Source organism: Dicentrarchus labrax, unplaced genomic scaffold (genome assembly GCF_905237075.1).
Source record: "Dicentrarchus labrax unplaced genomic scaffold, dlabrax2021, whole genome shotgun sequence".
Taxonomy (NCBI): domain Eukaryota; kingdom Metazoa; phylum Chordata; class Actinopteri; family Moronidae; genus Dicentrarchus; species Dicentrarchus labrax.
In genome coordinates this window covers 11,372,020-11,394,230 of record NW_026136720.1, presented here as the reverse complement: position 1 = coordinate 11,394,230, position 22,211 = coordinate 11,372,020, and the positions used below count along the sequence as shown (strand labels likewise).

The 22,211-nt window shown below is 40.2% G+C and overlaps 1 protein-coding gene across 2 annotated transcripts in view; it reads left to right on the top strand.

Moving 5' to 3' along the window:
• The first annotated feature begins 1,324 nt into the window (after positions 1-1,324).
• The window catches only part of sema3ab (sema domain, immunoglobulin domain (Ig), short basic domain, secreted, (semaphorin) 3Ab), a 42,648-nt gene continuing 21,761 nt past the window's right edge, over positions 1,325-22,211 (top strand). The window contains exons 1-2 of one of the 2 annotated variants that reach the window (XM_051382521.1): positions 1,325-1,656; positions 19,274-19,642. In XM_051382521.1, coding sequence (XP_051238481.1) covers positions 19,525-19,642 — 118 coding nt within the window. In that variant the 5' untranslated portion in view covers positions 1,325-1,656; positions 19,274-19,524. The remainder of the gene's footprint in view (positions 1,657-19,273; positions 19,643-22,211) is intronic. The other variant, XM_051382522.1, reaches the window with a different exon arrangement.

Below are 22,211 nucleotides of genomic sequence, written 5' to 3'. Positions count from 1 at the left end.
ACAATATTGACATGCTGTCAAGTGTCTCACTGCTCTGCTCGGTATGACCTTGGTACTGTGAGCTAATCACCACTGTAGTGTGAGGAGTAAAACTGTGTTCAGAATTAACATTTGCAACGTATCAAGAAATGAGGCTTCCTCATTCATTTCAATGAGACCACCATGTTGGCACAGCTAGGTGTGCAACATGGAAGGCAAAAAACGCAGGTAAGATATGCTGTATGTTAACATAACATGAGCAGAGTAATTAGAACTACATTTCAGCTGTTGAGATAAAAAAGAAAATGACTGCTGTGGTGATGTAAAATCTTTTCTCATAGTATTATAAACCACTGTGCAGTATTTGCCCTTTGATAAGCCTACAAATGAAGTGCGTAGCAACACACCTATGGTATATTTTGCTTTATGATTCTGAAAAAAGATGTATATTTGTGAATCAAGGGAACTACTGCTTCAGACGTAGCCTTGTGGGGACGTGTGTAATTTTGAAAGTGCTTGCTCCGTAGGTGCTGAATATATGGCTGTTCCATTGCTGCATGATGGTGACAGCGTGTGTTGATGAAAACCACATGCAATGCCAAGACTATATGCGGTTCCATTTCTCTGTGTGTGTCTTTATGGAAGCTGAAGCTAAGTGGATTGTGGTCTAAGTTCAGCAGACATCTTATTAATAGACTCTGACAGTGAACTGCATTAATTTGATGTGATGACGTGTCTCCAAAACGATACTCATTGATATGTTTGTGTGTGTTTTCTGAATGAGGACATGCAGAAAACGGGTCATATGAAGTCATATGTTGGACTGTTGTAAAGGAAATATTTGCTGCTCTGCTGGAATAATCTGAATGGTTACCAAGCTGGCTGTTGTACTGTGTACAGCACTTTGGAGAGTTGTAAATCTTTGTCATTTGGGAACCATAGGCTATACATACTTTAGCCTTTTTATGTGTCTGTGGCATCTGGAACACACAGTCAGTCACACAGTCTCCATGAATGAGTCACAGATGAGTCTTTATTCGATGACTGGATCGCTGTCGTACGATGTATCAAGGCACATCCTTTCTCTGTAGGGAGACGTTCACATCTGTGATTCCCCACACACACTCTTCATTCACTCCATACACCTGCCTACCTGTCTCCCTCCCTATCTTGCTCTAACTCTTTGCCAAATACTGTATGCTCCCAGGTTCCCCACAGAGGCAGGCAGCAGGCGGGCATGCCCATTGCCAGCCTGTGCTCCTCTGAGAGTGGCTGACGTCACCACTCTCCCAGGTGATTCTGTGAGACACATCAACACTTTCACACGGCAATAAGATCTTTCACATCAGACCAGTAACTAAGGAAGGAACTGTGTGTGTATGCAGACGCACACAAGCACAACTGTGTTTATGTTTGAAAGAAAGAGGGAGAGATAGAGAGAAATAGAAATGCTAATGATCAGTTGGCAGATGGTAGAGTGATGTAGCAAGGACTGATATTACTGCCCACTTAAACTCATCTGCTGTTACTCCAACCCCCAACACTACTACAAGGCTGGACTCAATACACACTCATCCACAGTCTCTCGCTCTCTCACGCACACCAAGGTGCTTGCTCCCATACACACTCTTTCAGATACACAGGACTCTATGCAAACATCGATCTGGATTAATGATTGTAAGTGTACACCCTTTTGTTTGTTTAAACAGCATTCTTCCAGCATTATTACAGGAGATTTGATATGTCTATCTTGGGTAAGAGGCAGAACAGTTGTTGTTTATTATCCATAGAGACGTCTATTGTCTTGTCATCGCTGATATCATGCTGTCAGGGTAAGGAGTTCAGTGATCGCATCTTTTGTCAAGGCAATAAAATGAGTCTCAATTACAGTTTGTTGGTGTTGCTGGGCTGAGTAACAGATACGGAAGGGCACGCCATGTGTTCTCATAACACAATCTGGTGTTTTTCTCTGTGTGTACATCGCATCAGAGTAGTAACTAGGAGAGAAACTCTGTGTGTGTGCTTGTCTGTGATTTATGATGGCAGCCCAGTTTATGGAATTATGAAGTGTGCTATGTACAGTAATAAACTCAAGGCTTTTATGGAGTCCATAGAGTCATAGCTCTTGTGTTTCATTCAGGAGTGAAGCTTGAATCTCTTCAATATGACACTTGTTTTACATTTCACATATCATTTTGGCTGGTCTCTGGGGAGCCATATTTCAATTTTGCTGTATTTATTTTAACACTTAAATAAATCAAATTCTTCAGATAGTGCAGGATTAACTACAGAGGCTACAGGTCATGACTGGTGATCAAATTACTTTATTTTTTATTTTTTTTGCAAATAAGTGAGCATATACAGCACACACACTTTGACACACACATTCGCAAACCTGTAAGTATACCCCCACTGACTGTATGCCTTTAGTAACTGAGGATGTTTGATCAGATATCGTGCTTCTGTAACCTGATGATGCCTTAAAATACCCCTAACATGACTGCAGTTTATCTTTACCCGACCATCAGCAACCAGGGAATAGGTTACCCAAACTCCTAAATAACTGTAAAAGTCTGTAAAATGATGGGGCGCAATGTAATGACGCATGCTGTCAAAAGTTAGAAAGATAAATTAAATGTACCACAGAATGCTGAAAATAACTTGTGTAAATTGTTCAGTACTCCGAGGGATGTTATTCCTCACGTCTATATGTGTGTACACTGATCTTTTAAGGCTCTAATTAAAAGCTACGTACAGGGATGTGTTCTCTTTAATGAGAAGCTAAAAGGCGTGGAAGCTTATTTACTGCCATGCTGCACTGTGGGGACTAGTTAAAGGTGATAGTGGCTCATGCTGGTCCAAATACTGTAACACATACACAGATGCACAAACCATTAGAGAGAAATAGATATAGCACAGCTGCCCTGTCTCAGGAGAGAGAGGGAGAACAGGCTACTTTCCTCAACAAGATCCCGCTCTACCTTACATAATTACAAACTAATGGCAGGAATGAAAGAAAGAATTAACAAAAAGAGGGAGCAACAGATTTCCTATTTACTGTTATATCATTAAATGAAAGCCACATGCATCGTTTAACAAACAGAGCAAATGTCATTATCAGTGTCCCAGCTCCTACAAAGTAGCAGCCTGCTTTCTGGGATACACAAAATGCTGAATCTCTGTTGAGGCATTATATTTGGGCCAGAACTGAAAATGCATTGTCTCCAGACATTTAGTCTAAATTTTCCCCTCACATGGTCAGCTGTTGCAAAGCCAGAACCATGCACATGGTTTTTGTTTCTCTGGGCACAATGCAACAGAATACCTCTCATTAAGTGTAGCTGACCGTTACCACATGGAGTTGAGGTTACGAGGGGTTAACATAACTCTTCTGCTACTGCTCAACCAGATCCGGATAAATTTGAATGGATTCCAAGAAAAAAGAACTGAATGTTTGAATATGAAATATGAGAATGCACAACTATAGCACAACAAAACAGCTCTTGCTTTCTATAAGCTTGGAATGAACTGAGAAAAATTTAATCAATAAGGGAAATGATTTGCTTTAAAATATCCCTGAGCACATTAGAATAACATCATATACTGCTTGAAGGAAAAAATGCCAACAACATGTGTGCTGAAACCAACTGGAAATGTAGCTTCCCCCACCTTCTATTATCATTACATGGGGTGGCAGAAAGCATGGAGTTACTTATGCTATTTCCTCTCATTCCACCCTCTTCACACATAGCATTAGGGTCAGCGAGCACAGGATTAATTGAACCTTAACACAACTCAGAAGAAATGTGCTACTAGTTTACTCCCACCACAGTGACTGAGTGGTTATTATGGTTTCCTTATGAAACAGGCATTCCTTTTGAATGTTTGCTGGCAGTTAAATATTTCTCTCACCAGAGAGTCGTTGTTAGGGATCCAGACAGAATCAATCCTCTGTCAATAGTCTGCTGCCTAGTTTCTAAAAGAGGTAGACCGATGAATTCCCAAAGAAAGCTTTGGGGTTTTATTATACTGTACCTACTATACTGTATCTTAAGCTCTGGATTTATAAAGGGTTTCTTTAGCATGAGCAATAGGCCGCTTGCCTTAAATCATTTCCAGAGATTGGAAAATTGTTGTAATTAAATTATGCTTGTAATTAAATTAGGCTTTCTGTATTTGATTACTATGGACTGTGGCATATAACCCATAACCTGCTAATATTTGAGATTCCCTCCAAATACACGTCCAAAAACACACATTTAGGTAACATTTGAGGTATTATTTCTTGAAGGAAATGTGTCAGTTCACAAAGGCTACAAGTCCACATTTTGGAGGAGGTCACCACAGATTGGATTAAAAAAGATGATCTTTGACGCAAAGTTAGCTATGGCACTAACTATCTTACAACTAGCTTACTGTGTTTCAGCAGTACATTAGTTTTTATGTTTCTATGGCAAAAAAGCACTGATGCTTAACTTGTATGATCACTACATCCCTAAACCTTAATCTGGAAGTTAATTTAATGAATCACTTTCAAATTTAAAAACCTAAAAAATTTGTATTTAATGTATTTTATTGATAATATAATTCGGAATAAATGGCTTTTTACACAGTAATAAGGACTGTGTGACTAACCAAATCAGTCTCCATTGTGTTTTGGAAGAAATCTTGTATTAGCACACTCTTCGCATCTTCTGTTATATCATATTGTTAGAAACGATCCAATAAAAAGAAATGTCACAGCCAGAACATGTGAGCATGGCAGAGCGCGAGCGGGTGGGGAGCGTGAGGATTTTGGATGGAGCACAGAGCAGATTTACAAAAAAAAGTTGGTGTCACCTTCTGTCACGCTCCATCCAACTCCAGTTTTGCCCTGGTATGCCCATGGTACCACTAATCCAAGCGGCTTTGGGTTGGGGAGTCGAGGGAACGAACAGCTCCATGAGCTAGTAGAAATTCTCACCATTCAGTTCCACTCAAATACTCTGGTCACAGCTCATATTGCCAATACCAATCAATATCATCAGGCTTGGGGAGTAACGGATTACATGTGACAGAGTTTCATCATCAGAATACAAAAAAAAAAAGAGTAGCTTTAATCCAAAAAAAGACTTACTCACATTGCAGTTACCTTTAGTAAAACTAGGGACTATTTGTAGGATTACAATTTGTATATATAACACAGCACAGTACAGTGCCAGTTATTCCTTCTAGCTGTGAAAATGGTCAATAGGTTACTGCCTGAATTTGCTTAATAAGATGTGTTTCGATAAAAATACACTGAGCAGAGGACATATTTCTGTCTTGGTTTCCCTATTTCCTTTCTAAGGTTACATTGATCTATAGTTTTATAGAATACATAAATGTAATATTTTTATATTTCTTTTCTAATGTCTTTATTTGTTTTTTTTTTTAGGATGGAAGTAATCCAAAAGTAAGGGAAAATAATAGTAACCTTACTTTAATATTCTGATACTTTGATTAGGTTACTGACAATTTATAGCAAGTAATTAGTAATTGTATCAGATTTTCAACCCTGAATATCACTGCCAGTACATTTCATTGCGAATAATTCTCAATATACTTTTATAATTCGATGTAAATTATGTAAGCTCCCTCATCATTTCTTGTGATGAACTCTTCAGTGGGTTATGTATATGAACAAAATACTGCTACTGTAGAGAGTCTCTGAAAATAACACAGTTGGTGACATTTTCCATAAAATTATAATAATTATATATACAATCAAATTACATTTTCACTGTGCCGTTGTGGGGACTGACTGAGGGCTGAGACATGTGGTGAATCAGTGAGAAGGAAACTGGTAAAACGTTGAAATGTTGCACAACAATGATTAATTTCTTGGCAACAGGTGAAGATAATGCTGTGATCTTACATATAGTGGGCATTGTTCATATTTAAAAAGTTATGTTGTACTCTTTCTAGGCGGTCTAGGATTCTTTGTAAAACAGTGTCAGTGTTAATGCTTTTGGTATCAATCTGCCCAAGACGACATCATACATGAATGTCCTCATGTCCATTTTAACAGTGTTTTTCCTAGAATATTGTAACTGATTTTAAAAATGGTTAGTTACTGTTGTAAAACAATCCTCCTTTTAGTGCACATCAGTGTGATAATGGAGCTTAACTGTGTCTTAATCTCTGACCCATGGTCACTTGCTATCTCCAAGGTTATCTTGGAAAAACCACCCCCTTCACACTGGCTCAGATTTCCTTTAAGTTACTCCCCGACTAATGGATCTCCCTCAAAAATGTGAGCAACAATTTTTCTTTTAGAGCAGCCTTAAATCTTGAAAATAACATACGTTTGATTTAGTGCAAACGTGCTTGGACAATTTGCAGTAAGGTATTTGTTTACTGCACCGGCTAAACTGGAGTTTGCTCAGGGCTCCTATTGTGTATTTTTGTTTGTTTCTCCTTCGCTTTGCCCATCTATCCACCTCATAGAATTATTTTCTAAAATACACTCTTTTTAAAATTCCCTCAGTCTCTCTATCTCTTACCTCTTTCCTCCTCACCTAAAGCCCTTTTGGTGCTGACACAGATGGGTGCTCTGTTAGTTCATGCTAGCTGACCCTTTAGGTAAACCCCTCTGCCCCACCGGACGCTATTGTTTGCAAACTATGACAAAGTATCAGATTTACCCTTTTCTTTAGGTGCAGGCAGCGTGGAGGAACAAGGGATGTTCCTTCTTCCTTATCTATGACTCCCCCATCGTATGGTGCACGCATTCACTGACACATGTAGACATGCCTGCGCGTGCTCTCTCTCTCTTTTACACACACACACACACACACACATACACACTCAACACACATTCCAAGAAAAGTGAGTGAAACCCACTGTGGTTAGACTGCTTTTCTGAATAGAAGTCAGCCTTTGTCATTGAAGGACAAAGCCTTATTAAATTAACTTAAGTGATTATTTGGCATTCGCTGAAGTTGCTCCAAGGCACAGAATTAAACACACACACACACAGATATCCTAATTAGCTAAATGAGTCATTAATTCTAGTGGAGCGTTATTAAGATAAAGTTAATGAAGGTAAGACTAATTAAGACATGATGAATCGACATGTCTGTTACAGCCATTAACACGTTATCTACTGCTTCTCTGTTATCACTCTTATCTGCTTTTACTGCAGAATGTCGCCTGGAAATTAGACATTAAAGTGTCATCCAGCTGGTTTATCTTAGAGATTGACATTAGCTGGGACTTTGCGGGAAGTTCATTTTCTTTAGATTAGCTCACAACTTTTACAAATCATCATCATTATTTTTATTCTGTAGCAATGTCTTTACAGGCAGAAACTACTGTGCATCCTGTTGCTTTAGCTGCATAATCTAGCTAAAAAAGATATGAAGTGGAAGCTTGGAAGTGCTGTTGCCAGAACAGGAAAGGAAGGTCCAAACTTCTTAGAACTCCCATTCAAGAAGGATATGCCGGAACAAGCGTTGGACTGATGAATCAACAATAATCTCACCAGGTGTGTGCTGGAAAATGCTGTAATTGACCTACATTAGTGGAAAATCCAATATAGACATTCAGACAGGAATACTGACTGTCAAAAATCCCAATAGTCTGAAAAATTTCCCATTGGAATGAAAGCCCATTTGTCCATCAGCGTGTTACTCGGAAAACAAAAACCCACTGCTCTGGAGGACCGTTTTCCTGAAATACATACTCTGTCTTACTACATTTGGATGGGCAGGCAGACGAAGTCAGGTGTCGACAATAATAAGCATGTGATTAACATAAAATAATCGTAGTTTGATTAGGTTTGCATCAAAACTACTTAATTAGGTTCAGGAAAAGATCATGGCTTGGGTTAAAATAGGTATGTTAGTTACATCACTTGCGTTGTACGTACATTAGACATTTTTATTGAGACCACACATTGGCACACTGTTATGACATGCACATGGTTCTGGAAAACAAATGCTCGGCCATTCATCAAAAAAACTTTAACCTGAGTCAACTTTCCAATGAAATATGTGTATTCTTTGTATTTCATCTTTTAAGCACCTGTAACAAGAGCAGTGGGACCAATTGAGGTCAAGGCAATTACCTAGTAAATATGACATGGTCAAATGATAATATTTATCGACCTGTGTGACAGGATGCTTTAAGTAAACATAGACAACAGAGCCTGAGGGGTCTTTCTTTCTCTTCTATCTTGTTTACGAAGGGAAGGTGACAGACTTTGTAGAAGAGTGTGTTATAATTACCCCGATGTCCTGAGGTGGGTTTCACTTTGTTTTGAGAAGACTCTTCAAGTGTGCCATGTGTAACTCTCACTCCTCTCTCTTACATTGCTGACCTTCCTCCCCATGGAGTGTAGAGTGAAGTGGTGTGGCCGGATTATGATAAACTTGTCTGTGCAGGTGTGAGTGACAGCAGTCAAAAGGACTCTCTAAGAGCTCAGTTTCCAGTCAAATAAAAGTCAGTGTTAGCAAAGAAAAAAGGAACAAAAACAAAAACCTCATGAGAAGGCTGTGGCATGAAGAAATATTACAAATCATAAATATAAATCACAAATAAGTGTTTGTGTTTGTTCATAACTTTATTATTGTTCTGCTCTGCAATATGGTCTTGTGTGTCCTGTGAGCTGTACTTTCGAGATAATACTGAATTGGACTTAAGCTGCTTCTTCTTGTGTTCTCCAACAAAGCACAATATATTATTCAGCAGCATGGCAGACCACATACCAGAGAAATAGAGAGCCAGGCATGATAACACACTTCTGCGGGTTTGGCTAATTACCCAATTTAACAATGTAGCTAACATTGTGTTCTCAATTATGCTTAGTTACATATTCAGAGTGGTGGAGTTCTCTGTGTCCCTTTTCCACTCAATTTGATTGTTTTAAACAAGCAAGGCAAAATATTCAGTCGTGGTATGAGGTTTGGCGCTGGGTTGGTTTGTAATGCATCTCCAAAAGAAAGCACATCATTAACACTGGAGAGACTGAATGTTTTATACAGAGTGGTTATCCACTTACTGATGGCTTTATAGCTACAGTATGTAGCGGAAACTTGAAACAGTAAAAGCTGTACAGAACTAGATTAGAAAACTAAGCCCTCATTAATCATCATTTAAATCCATGTTTACAACACTCAGAGGTCATATTCAATGGATCCACCTTAATGATGAAAACAAAATGTTTTATACAATGTTTCCCAGTTGGACGGAGACATGAAAGATGCACAACACTGATGAGATGATTGAAGATGGCAGGTTGGGCAATCTAACCTTGTGTGATCAAGGGCAGCGGGGCAGAGCCATTGAACATAGAGGTCAAGGGGGCACAAACAAAAAATAGAATGACGGATGGTTTGTTGAGTTCCTTTGTTTGTGTTTGTATTCAATCAGCAGCATTACCAGAATGTGTCCGCTCACTGTAACAGTGGTTGCTTTCATCTTCATTCACCAAGGGGTCACTTAAGCTATATGGGTGCCACGATGAGGCACCCAAGCAGAAGAACATGAGTCTTGAATGAGGATGAGATAGAAGGGTTAGGAAAAAGAGAGGTGGATAAATGAGAGCAGTGGCTGTGTTGTGTTTAATGCTCTGGCAGTGACTGGTGCCTGACTAATGTGGCGCAATACACTGGGTACTGAAAGCACGGCCAAGGGTTCCTTCCTGGGCACGAGTTTCTGGGTTGGAGCTTCTGCTTAATTGGACAGCTTGACCATTTTCCCCACATATTATTACAAAAGAGGATGTTGTAAGCTTCTCTTCTCTCCTCTAATGATTTTTGCACTCGTCTTTGCTCTTCCAGGTTTGCTTGCCCAATATTGACATCACTTCAGCATGGAGTGCTTGCTACCAGTGCTATAATCACAGATCGAGAGACAGATATATGTTGTTACTCTCTTTCCTCCAGGTAACAGCCTTTCTCACTCGACCGTGACAAGCCCAGCAGTTATTGATACTTTCACTAAGGGGGTCATACAATAATATCCCCTTCTCTCACTGCAAGTTGTAGGGGTTCTCACTACCTAATTCAGAGCAGAAACTCTTCGTAGTCAGTGGGTGCCGTATATTAACTTACAGGAATGCGAAACTAAACACACTATCCTTTCATGATGACTTGTTTTTGTCTGCAGGGCACTCATTTTGATAAGTGCTTTTCATGCGACACGAAAGTCGATCTCTTAAAAACAAATTTGTATGAAATGTTTACATCAGTAAAATATTAGGGTCACTGCAATGTTCTGATTGTGGTGAGACATTATACAAATGGAACTTTAATCCTAAATGCTACCTGCACAAGATTATTTATGAGCCGGATGTTAAAAATCTTGTTAAAATTCTATAGCTGCACCTGGCACACTAAAGACATGCCTGTGGATGAGGGAGACTATGGGAGGACCGATGCCGAATGAGGGTTGGAGTTGTTAGACTTGCATGAGAACAATGCTAAATATAATAATTCTACAAAATATACTTTTCTTTATTCTTGAAGAAAATGTCGAAGGGAATGTACCATGGTAATTTTAGAGCCAACACCTGGGCTAACTGGGCAGGATGAAAGACATGTTGTGTCACATTTCTGCTTCGTGTCCAGCAATAAGTCAAAATGAGGTGCAATTTCCTCTTGACTAATTAGTGTGGAATTGGTGCTGTTTTATCAACCTCCCTGGGGCCTCAGCAAAGTGAGCTTCTAGCTGGAACTACAGAATGCTGGAAGTTGTCTGGATGATTATAGACAGACGGACAGACAAGACAGGGGCAGAGAGGTGTGAACAAGAAAGAGAAGAGAGACAGAAGATATCTGCCAGAGGTTGTTGTATGTTGGCTTTATACAAGGGCTGACACAGAAGCCCCTTTTTTTGGTCCCATTGTTGTCAAAGCAGCAACTCAAAATGACCTGCAAATGATGCTTCTCACTTCAGGTTATGTTAAGAGTACTGATGGAACCTTCGAGCCATGCAACAGGTCAGTGATGACCCCGTTCTATAATGCTTTTTTACAGACACAGACAGAGTGAACTGAGTGTTGATTGTTTGCCTGTAGACACGGCTTATTCTCTTTCCACAAAAAAGGCTTTTTCTTATAATAAAAAAACAGAATGGTCTTGGTCAGTGTCAGCATTTTTCCCCCTTTTTCACAATTGTGCTTCTCCAGTTTTGTTGGTATCCATGTTTTGTCCTCCCATTATGCCTCTCCCCTTCATCTTTTCTGACCCTCTGTGATTTAGAGTAGGTAGATTTATTCAGTAAAGACAGAACAGTCCAAGGCTGAATGGGAATTATTGGTTTTATGTCAGAGTCGTGTTCTGATTGAAGGTATAAATCTGGTTGCAAGGATGGAGGTTCATGGATCCCTTCTGTTTGACCTCGGCTTAACACCAGAAGAACAAGTAAAAGAGACGCCCCAGATCGATCGATCAAGCCCCTCTTTGCCCCAGACTCCCCTGCTATTGACAAGGTCAGTTAATCCTTCGTTAAATGTCAGAACACACAGTGTTTATGGGCTCAACTGACACTGCTGATGTCCACATTCAGGGGTCAGCAGTGGCAAGCAAATTGATTTGATTAAAATGCACAAAGGAGCATTACAAGGCCCCTTAACTTGTATTGTCTTTGGAAAGAACAGTAAGCACAAAAAAACATTAAAGCATAAATGCTAATGATTTGGTTTTGCACTAATAACTACTTTTCATCTTAGCTTATCTGGTAATGACGTATACCAATTTAAAATAAAGTGTCTGACTTTCGCATGCCAGTCTGCTACTGGCATTGGTTTTGGTTTACCATGATCAAGCAGTTTGTGGTTCCCTAAATTTAACCAAACCATGGAGGAGGCATATCAGAAACGCTCACATGAGTCATGTTTTTAATGGTCATATGGATCATTTTGAATGGAACAGACAAATAATGCCATCCTCTTGATTGGGAGGAACTGTCAGAACTATTCTGACAGCTGTAGCAAGATTATAGTGACAGTTTTTGCTGGTGACAGCTTTAACTCTGTTAATATTTTGACTTCACTGATGAGAGACATTGTCTTCAGACTACTGGAGTTACAGGCTTAGAGGTGAGGCTTAACCCAGAGTGACACAGGCTCTTAGCTGATCCCTTTCTTTTCTGATCAAAGTCTCTGCAGAGGTATAATCCCAAGTCTTCAGTATTGGTTTTTAATGAAGTCTAACCTTTCACCCCCAATAAGCCCCAATATACCATGAATATAGTCACTAGGTGGCGGCTGAGTTTGTCATTTCATTTAGGCTCCTGCGTAAAATTACAGAGTGTGAAAGCAGTTTCCTTTTAACAGGCACATTTTTGTTCCTCATGGAGCAAAACCATTAGAAAACATTGAATGTTGATTATTATTTCAAGGCTGTATGAGTTGGCAAAGATGGGTAAGCAGGGAAACACACATCTGTGGTAAGAGTAGGGTATCAGCAGGTTGGAACTTTTTGAAACTGGAGAAACAGTAGCTCCTGTGTTCTTACTAACTACTTTTTCATTGGCACTGCCCACAAAGAGGGGAAAAAAGATGGTTGAGTCAGTTCTGTTTGCCTAGAAGAAGTTATTGTTATGTCTACTTCCAGAAGGTATACCATTACATGCTGGGCTATGGTTTAGTGCTTTACAGTTCTTTCTCCCTCTCTCATTTTCCTCTTCACACCTTGAGCTACATAGGGCTGGCAGTGTTAACCACCAGGAGTGTGACAGAGAGAGACAGAAAGTGAAGTGTATGGTCATGTCAATTCGGTTTGTTATAGCGTGAAGGAAGTGAGCTGTGTGATGTCTAGAGCGCTGTCACTCCGAGCTGAGTAAATAAACAGCATAGCTGATGAGTTTCTGCTTGTCTGCCTCCACCACACACACAAACACACAGGCATATGCAATTTTAACAGAAAATTACACACATCGTTACTCATTCTCCTGATCTTTCTCTCTCCTTTTACCCTCTCTTCCTCCCTGAAAAGCGAGACTCTGCTCTGACATATCAGATTTGCAAACATAGGTGTTTTATTCTGAAGTGATTTATTACTTTTGTACAGTAAATCTGCGAAAATGTTTTACAAACCTCATAAAATATACAATTTATGCGACGGATGTTGGATTTAATGATGGAGTAAAATAGCCTCAGCAACATAAGTTATGAAAATACAGTTTCCAGTGTAGACTGTGTTACAGGTTTGGTTGTGCAGATCTCACTGTTGTTGCATTGCTTCTCGGCCACAGTATATATTTATTGTAACTTTCTGTTTGTAGTAAAATACAGGTCTTGCTTTATGTGTTAACATTGAATTTTTGAATATTTTGAGGCAGATCCAGAAAGACACTCATGTGTCTAAAATGTGTCTGCATTTTTTCTAGAAAGGATTTATTTTTGTGTGCCATCAGGATCAGTGCAGATAATCATCAGCAAGCCATTAATGTAAGCAGAATAGTTTACAGTGTCCAAACTCAGTTTATGAAACGATATTTGGAGAAGTCCTACAGGATCGTGTGATGGTTTCTTTCTAAGGAAGCAAAAGCACTAATATTATTGTCCAGTTAATGCATTAATAGATGGCTAAGGCAGAAATGGTGCATGACTTAAGCTGCTCTGTACGCCTGGTTTGTATCTCCCAACTGTAAAAGCTCAGTTGGGACAAATACAGTTTAGGACAGGAGCTGATTCACCAGCAGATAACAGATCATGTAGCACCTTTGCCTATCTCCAAATATCATAAATATTACTGAGTTGGAACTTTAAGTGCTTAGCGAGGACATCTTGCAACGAGTCCAAACCTTGAGCAAAACCCAGCTTCAAAGTGCTACCAGCTCCAAAGCAGTGTACTAGAGCTGACCCTGCACTCTAACCTCCAAGACGGAAGGCAAACACATTACATCTACACTGTGTGGCTTTTACACTTTTCACAAAGTTATCAAAGGTTCTGCTTACAAATGTCACATTGTGTTCCTATATCACCCTACTCTGTGCTAGTTTTCATGTTGTGTCGCATCTCATACAGATTCCTATTTTTATGTACACCAATATGTCTTGAACGACTTAAAGACATTTCTGCTGATTATTTCCCATACTGTGTGACTTAAATTTATTGGAGCATGTGACTAAGAAAGTTGCTGTTACAGCCCCCATCCATGTTCATGTAATCTTTGGGTGGCTACATGTGAGTCAGAGAGGTTTTGTGTTTTTGTTGTTCCCTCTGGAGGTGAGAAGCAGGTAGCCTGAAGACTGAAATATTGATGAATGATAATAAATTCATGTGGTTGGTGTGCCAGTGAAGCAAATCCAAACAGACTTTGTGTCTACTGATCTTAGTCTTGAAACCCATATGGAGCAAACTGCTATTGTCCTCTAGAGAAGCAATGTTGTGAATGAAATTAAATTTGCATATCTACGTAGTGATATTTGAGAATGGTGTATGATTATTCTTCAAATGTTGATGTGCTTACAGAATGTATGTTTTCCCTGCATCATTGTATGAACTGGCAAAATGCATACTGTCAGCTTTACCATAATGGACCCATGGTTGCCACAGTAAGGGTGTGGTCGCTTCGGTATTGAAGATGATGCACTGTTCCCAGTAATTTATTCATAACTCAGGTTTTTTGCTGTAGTTTTCATCAATTTTTCATTAAGAAAGAGTAAATCACCAACAGCATGTGGTTTATTCAATCATGAATAGTGCACAGCATACTCTGTCTATTTATGCCATCTCTTAAGTCGGCTTAGAAGAGTTGGAGTGGAAAAAAGTTCTCCTACATTTTGTTTGATGACAGCGATGACATATGCGCTAAAGTATTATTTTACTCTGGCCCAACTAGTGTTCTAAATAGTACTACTAGTGTTCAGCAGGGGTCAGATCTGATATGTTTTTATTAGATATTGTCTCCCAGATGCCTCTGGGGTAAGTTAGTGAAGACTTGAGCTGATCCCAGTAGCTCCCAAAGGGAATAAAAGCTTTCCTTTTTTCCTTAATACCAAGACCTGCCAGCTCACACAGCTGGCTTCCATCACTGCATGTTTGTGTATGTGTGTGTGTGTGTGTTTTTATGCCCATAATAACCACAATGCCAATACATCAGTCCCGCATAGGCAGCAACCCAATATCCATGGCAGTGGGGCAAACTGCGTCACTGCATCATGTATCTCATCTTGTCTAGGGCATGGGAATAAAATACAATGGGATTTAAATTCTCTTCTGGTAATTTATTCCACTCAGAGGAGAGTAAGGCAGATGGAACATGAATGCCTTGACGAATCAAAGAAAACCATTCTAGACAGGCTATTCCATACTTAAACCTGTAATATTACTCGTTAGTTTTTATTCATGCACTTTTTCCGGACGTGAGCTTTTTTTTTCCTTGCATGCGGCCTGTTCCAGTCACTCAATGTTGCCCATGGTGAAGCTAATCTTAACTGCAGCTGGGTGGGTGGATGCATGGGTGAACTATGCAGGCCGGTATTGTAAAGGGTAGGTGGGCGGCAAATGTGGTTAATTTGCTTGTTTTGGGCTTGTGGTTCATTTTGCTGAGCCAAATCCTCTCATTTAGGGGATTATGTTCCCAGGCTTGCGGAGAGTAGGTGGGGGTCAGACAGGATGAAACAGAGACTGGATAGAGGAAGGGAGAAAGTGATGGAAACAGTTTTTGGGGTGGGGTAGAGGTGCAGAGGGATGGAGAGACATGGCAGCAGATGGGGGTTAACGTATATATACTGGTGTGGAGTTGGGGGAGGTGATGCTCAGAGAGAGGCAGAAGAGGAAAGCAGCTTGTGGAGAGATCTGAGGGTTGGGGGTGCACTTGTGTGGGCAGGAGGTGTGGTGAGGTGGGGAGAGTATTGTTTAAGGAGGTCTGAGTGAACTCTGATGGGGGGCTCCAGCTTTCAATGGCTATTGATAGATCTCCTCCATTGCTGTTCTACTCCACAACCCTCATCAGCCCCACTTCCAAACATACCATCCCTCTTCGCAAGTTAAAGAAGTCCCCCTACCTTACTGCGCTTGCACATATGAGTTGATGAACTCTGAGATGATCAGAGTACTCTCAGCTCTCTGTCTTGGTGAATAGAAGAGTTGAGACCATGAGGTTGAATTGGTGCTTCAGAAAGGGGAATCTCCTTGAGACACACAACTCCCTTTGGAATCGGTAAAAGCCTGCACATAGTCAAGGACGTGTCCCTCTTTTCATTGGACCAATGTTATTCAATTTATTTTTGAACCATAGTTGAGCGACCAAGGAGGATAATATTCAACAATTTTTCAAAGACTGTAAAGCTGAAGGAAATTTTGAATCTGGAACACACAGAAAACTTATTTCCAGGTCATTTAGAAATAACTAAACATTTGAGGGTTATTAAAGAGCAAGGCTGAAGTAGAGAAAAGAAAAAGATACAGAGAATTAGAGAAAGTTAGGGAGGGTGCATAGAATGGATGAGTTAGAATAAGATGTGAATTGAGAGGGTTCAGTGGGGTTCAGTAGAGAAGTGGAGAACTCTTGAGTTGGAAGCTCTGAATACCTCGCTTATGTCAGGAACTGGGACATTCTCATCACTGTCTTTTTTTCTCTTTGAGGAAGGGCCAGGAAGATTTAACAGCCAACTGTCAAGCCTGCATACACATTTTTGATGAGAATCATAAGTGACAGTATTTCAAATAAGATCTTAAATGGAATTATTGATGTGGCATATAGTACAAGAGGCCATAGTTGCTGTTATCCACTTAACACTTGAACATCAAATGCATGAAAACACTTTGCAGTTATCAACATGCAAGGAGTATGGCCAGTGGAAGTGTGGAGTAACATTCTCAAGTGGGCCATTCACTCCTAATTCACCTCAAACAATTGCTCCGTCTGGCCTTAGTTATGGCATATTGTGTTACATGATCCTTGGAATAATGAACTGGTACGTCAACACTGCCAATCCCACATTGCAAAGAAAAGGATCTGTCTGTTCCAGCCCCTAATCCAGTCTGTTTGGGAAGCAGAGACTGTGGCGTGACACTTGTTCCCCATAGTCTCCAGTGTTCTCCCTGGAACCTCCAAGCGCCAGCTCTCATTAGCATAACCGTGAGGCCCATCCACTCACTACAGGATTAGTTCAGCTCTCCTCCCACTGTCTGATGGCTCTTTATCCAGATGGATACAGCCTGTTAGAGGTCTTAACCACACCATTGCCACTAAAGTCATTATGATTCACCACAAGAAGGAATCAGCTCACTGAGGGTCTGCTGTTTAGAGTGAGATTGACATCTCATTTGGGATGGTTTAAGAGAAAAGACAGGGAACTCCCCTTCAGACTATGATGGAGTAGCCAATAAATGGCCAATCAATCTGCCTTTATGCTTAAGTGACTATTTAAAATTGTTAATCTGGTCTTGTGTGTTTTTGGAATGCTGTATTTATGTAAAATGTGGAATTACTCTTGGTAGAGAGATTTATTGTTGTTAATAGAGATTTACTCATGATGTAAAAGTTTTTACACTTTTTCATGTCAGTGCAAATTAAGTAAATGTATTATTCTGTATATCATGCATGTTCTTTACTCAGTATTGGAACTATTCTGGTTTTTCTTTCACAGAATGAGATTTGTCACACTTTGACCCATAAAACAGACTGATTAGCTTGAAATTAAGTTAAGCTTGAAAATAACTTCTGTGTTCACTCATGTGATTGTTGAAACATAAGTGGCGCCATCACCAGACAGATGGTGCTGACAAGATGTATTTGTCTATTGTCTAGATACGAAATCATGAGCTACAACACTGTAATGTCAGCTTCACCACTAATCCATCGGACTCAGGTAAACTGCATTGCTGATGTTTTACATTGGGATTGAGCCAATTATCGCATTGCAGTTGGTATAGTCCTTTGCAATCCCACTTTGTCTGGCTTCTGCACATAGGAGGGAAAAACTATATCTCATCTGTCATGTGATTTAGATCTTTTTGATTTGACATTCTTTGCTGATACATTAGATAACAGTAAACATAACAGTGTGACTCCTTGGAATTAAGAGCATAATACATTTGAGTACAAGTGAGATTATAAATTATGTATGCCTTAATTTATGACACAGTTGGTCTTCTGGGATCATAGATAGATCATTATGGATTCCTTTCAGTATTATATGGGTCTTCAGAATGAGAAATAAGAAACAGATAAAGGAACAGTGCAAGAAAGAAATGGGAATGGGAAAGTGGGAATAAACTGATAAAAATTAAAAATGATTTCCAGCAGCTAATCCTACTGCTAAACGCTAATACCTCCATAATGCCCGAAAACTGTAAAAATGCAATAAAATTGTGAAAGACATCTTGTGCACAATTAACATTGAGAGAAGGCAAATAAGATTATCTTAAAGGTACATTTGACATGTGTGGTAAACACGATAATGGATTAATTAAATACAAAATTCTTTTAATTCTTTCTTTGTAAAAGTTGCAAAATCTAATAAAAACAATTGTGTTTTTGCATTTCAGGGTCTTATCTATACTAAAAAACTAAATCTACATTTTTTTTTTTTTTACTAAGAATGAGTTTCCTCTGAATGTTCTGCTTTCATGTTCTGCTACTTTTCCTGTTTTCACACTCCATCTAACCTCTTGCCTTGCCCTAACCTTCCCTACTCCTACTATTTTTGCTTTCACTGTTTTCTTTTCTCTCATGTTTTCTATGCTCTCACTCACCCAGTCTCCCACCTACACTGCACTCTCTTCTTTTCTTAATCCTTTTCTTTCTCTTTCTATCTCTCTCTCTCTCTCTCTCTCTCTCTCTCTCTCTCTCTCTCTCTCTCTCTCTCTGTCTCTCTCTCGCACACACACACATACACAAACTGCTGTCTGCCTCAGCTGTTCTCAGTTGCACTGTGTGCCTTGTGCTGTGGGGACAGGGCAGAGCTGCGCTGAGTGGGGCTGAACTAGTCCAGAGCAGTGTTAAGTAGAGAGAGAGGAACATAGAAAAACAGAGTGAAAGGGGGAGAGAGAGAGAGAGAGTCAGTGCAGATTGTGCTTACCAAGCAGACTGGATTAACAGCTGAAACAAACTGGACCTGTTTTTCTCTCTTTAGCTTAAGGTAGAGACTCAGCGATAACGTGGATGGCTGTTCAGACAGAGCTGCATGCTGGTTAGATACAAGGACAGAAAACTATGGCAGTTGTACCCACACCCGCTCACTTTTCCAAGCATTTAGTATGGTGAAGATCTCTTATTTATGCTTAGTTTGGTTAAGTTTACCTTGGACTTACTGGTGCGGGAGGCTCACTTGCAGTGACATTGACCCATAACCCCCAACTCTGCTTTGCAGGTTCTGTCTCCCTTGGAGTTGGACTCTAATTTTGGCTTTTGACCCCTGAAACAACGAAAGGGTTTTAGATTTGGCTGTGGACGAGACCTGCTGACAATCAGTCTGGACTGACCCACCAGCATTTATTCATAATCACTGGACAGCAGGAACATTTTTGCTACCATCATTTCTTCTACTACACCAGATCTGAGACTGACCGCACTGGAGACGTGTAGTTAAAGGACCTCTCTGGTCTCTATTGCCCCAGGACCATGGGCTCTCTCTGGGGCAGCATTATGCTGCTGTGTGGGGTGGTTCTGCTCAGGACGGAGGAAGGTGGAGCCCAACAGACCAAGAACAATGTCCCCCGGCTAAAACTCTCATATAAAGGTAAGTTCCTTGCATTTCCTGTCATAAATAGTAAATCTCTTAATGATTCAGAGGTAGATCAATTGCCTGAGAGTCACATATGGTATGTCAATGAAGTGATTACTTGAAAATCAGTGTCTATTGAATTTGTTGTAACAGGGAGATCCTAGATGTCTGTGAGACAAAGAGATGCCTTAGCTCTGTTTATCTGTAAAAATACCAGCAAAGTATAAGCAGGTTGCTTCTTAAGGCTTATTGAGCCTTACGGCTTATCAGGTATATGGTCGGGTTGTGTGATGGAATAATGCGTATCTGTCCTATATGATTTCAGTCAGGTAGTTGCAATCCATTTTTGAACATGAAAACTGTTTTATATGGTATTAGATCATCTAAATGTCTCTAAAGCGCGTTCCTATTTAATGTTCAGCCCTGCTGATAACTCTTCCAAATATAGTATTTATGTTCCATTACATTCAGTTTAGCTGAAAAAAAATGTGTTGATCTAATAGAAAGCTTGTGACTGGTGTTAGAAAATAGATAAAACAATCGGCTTGGACTAATAATAATCAATAATTGATTATATATACTATCACGCCAAGAAGAGAGCAGTTTATTTAGGAAAATAACTTCACTTGCCAAATCAAAAGATGTGCTCCTCACTTAATGTTTATTAAAGAAGTCTGTTTCTGATGCACACTCAATTCCCATCTCTCTGTTCCTGTTTTGATCAACTGCTGTTGTCAGTTTTGCAATGAAAAGTGGTGCCAGACATGGACTGCCTGGCAGTTGAGCGTCATTTATCCCTCTCTCCCTTTCTTTTTTTCCTGGATGTCATTTTTCCGCTCCGTTTTTTCCTGCATGGCAATTATACTCAGGATGAATGGTGCAGGTCTGTTTCAGCAGATGGCTTTTCCAAAGAGAAATGTTTCTTGCTCAGCGCTGGGAGATCCATAATTATACACACAAATGTTCGCACACGCACACGCACACACACACACACACACACACACACACACACACACACACACACACACCGTGAATACATGGCCATCTGTAGATAGCTAATGATACCTGTGAGCATATCAGTCATTTAAAACAACATGCTGTCAGTTTGGTGAAACACGCCCATGCAGTGATATCTCTATTAGAAGTCAGGCCTCCAGGTAGCAGCCTGGCCAGCTTGGTTATTTGGCTGCCATCTCCACATTCAATATTTCCATTGAACTTCCACATTTCACATTTTGGCTGGTGGGGACAATATCTGACACAATCACTGATGTAGGATTTCTAGGCAGGTATAATTTTAATTCCTGCAATGTGGTGGAAATATTATTCATATAGTACCGTGGAATTTCATACATCAAACATTATCCACTGTAGGTTCCATTAGGCAAGTGACATGGGATTATTGCATTATGAATCATTTATATCATCATATAAATTATTTATTACCCCTGTGATAGGTGAAGCAGACTCAGATTTACTTCTGGAGAGAAGGAAATCAAATGATTCACTCTGGTAAATTACAGAACAGTATCTGCGTAGACAGCCTGAGAAGTTGTCCAGTCCTGAGCAAGGAACGTCTGGTCAGTGACACATGGGACTGTGAGGTGAAGGAACTATGACCCCTACAGGTCACTGGGAATACTGGGGAAATCTGTGTGTGTCCAAATGAATGTGTCTGTATGGGAGCAGGCATCCACACACTTCCACATGTTTTTGACTCTACTGAAAACTTAACTTCTATGAACACAGCAGGGAAGTGTTTACCTCAAAAGCGTGAACCTGACCAGCAGTCTGCTCCCCCACAGTATGAGCCATTCAGTGAACACAGTCAGGCTCTGGAGCATACATGCCAACTTCCTTGAACAACCACCACACATGCACGCACGCACGCACGCACGCACACACGCACACACGCACACACGCACACAAGCACACACACACACACACATCCCAAACCTTCCCACTGAACCCCAGGAGATTCCAACAGATCTTTGAAAGCGAGAATCGAGGGGCAGAGGGGCAGTGGAGTAGGGGGAAAGATAACAATGATACCCCATGGCTACCTAAACATGAGCTAAGGTCCAACTGTATCAACAACTAAGCGACTGGGTGATGATGAGGTATAGTGAGAGGCCATTGATTTACAGTGCACCTCAGCACTATAATTGGAGTCACTTCACATATGTTCTACTTTGACATAAACTGATATGAGATCGATTCACACCCCTGGGGTAAATGGATCCTCTTGGGTGTAAACAGAGATCCATATGGTTTGCGAGTTTATGGGCCACAAGAAGTAGAGCACATGCTGTTTACTGTCCAGGGAAGGGAAGAGAGGGTACTTTAGTTTTATAGGATATGGGTGTACTGCCAAAAGTACTCCTTCTATTCGACCTGTCCACCCCTTTCCTGAGCAGAGCCAAGGCCTTGCATACTAGCGCATACACATATCCACACACACACACACACACACACACGCACAGGGAAATACATTCACAGCAGCACAACAAAATTCTTACTCTTGAATACCAAGGCAAAAAAAAAAGCCAAGAAAACTGAAACTACTTGGTTTCATTGTTCACAA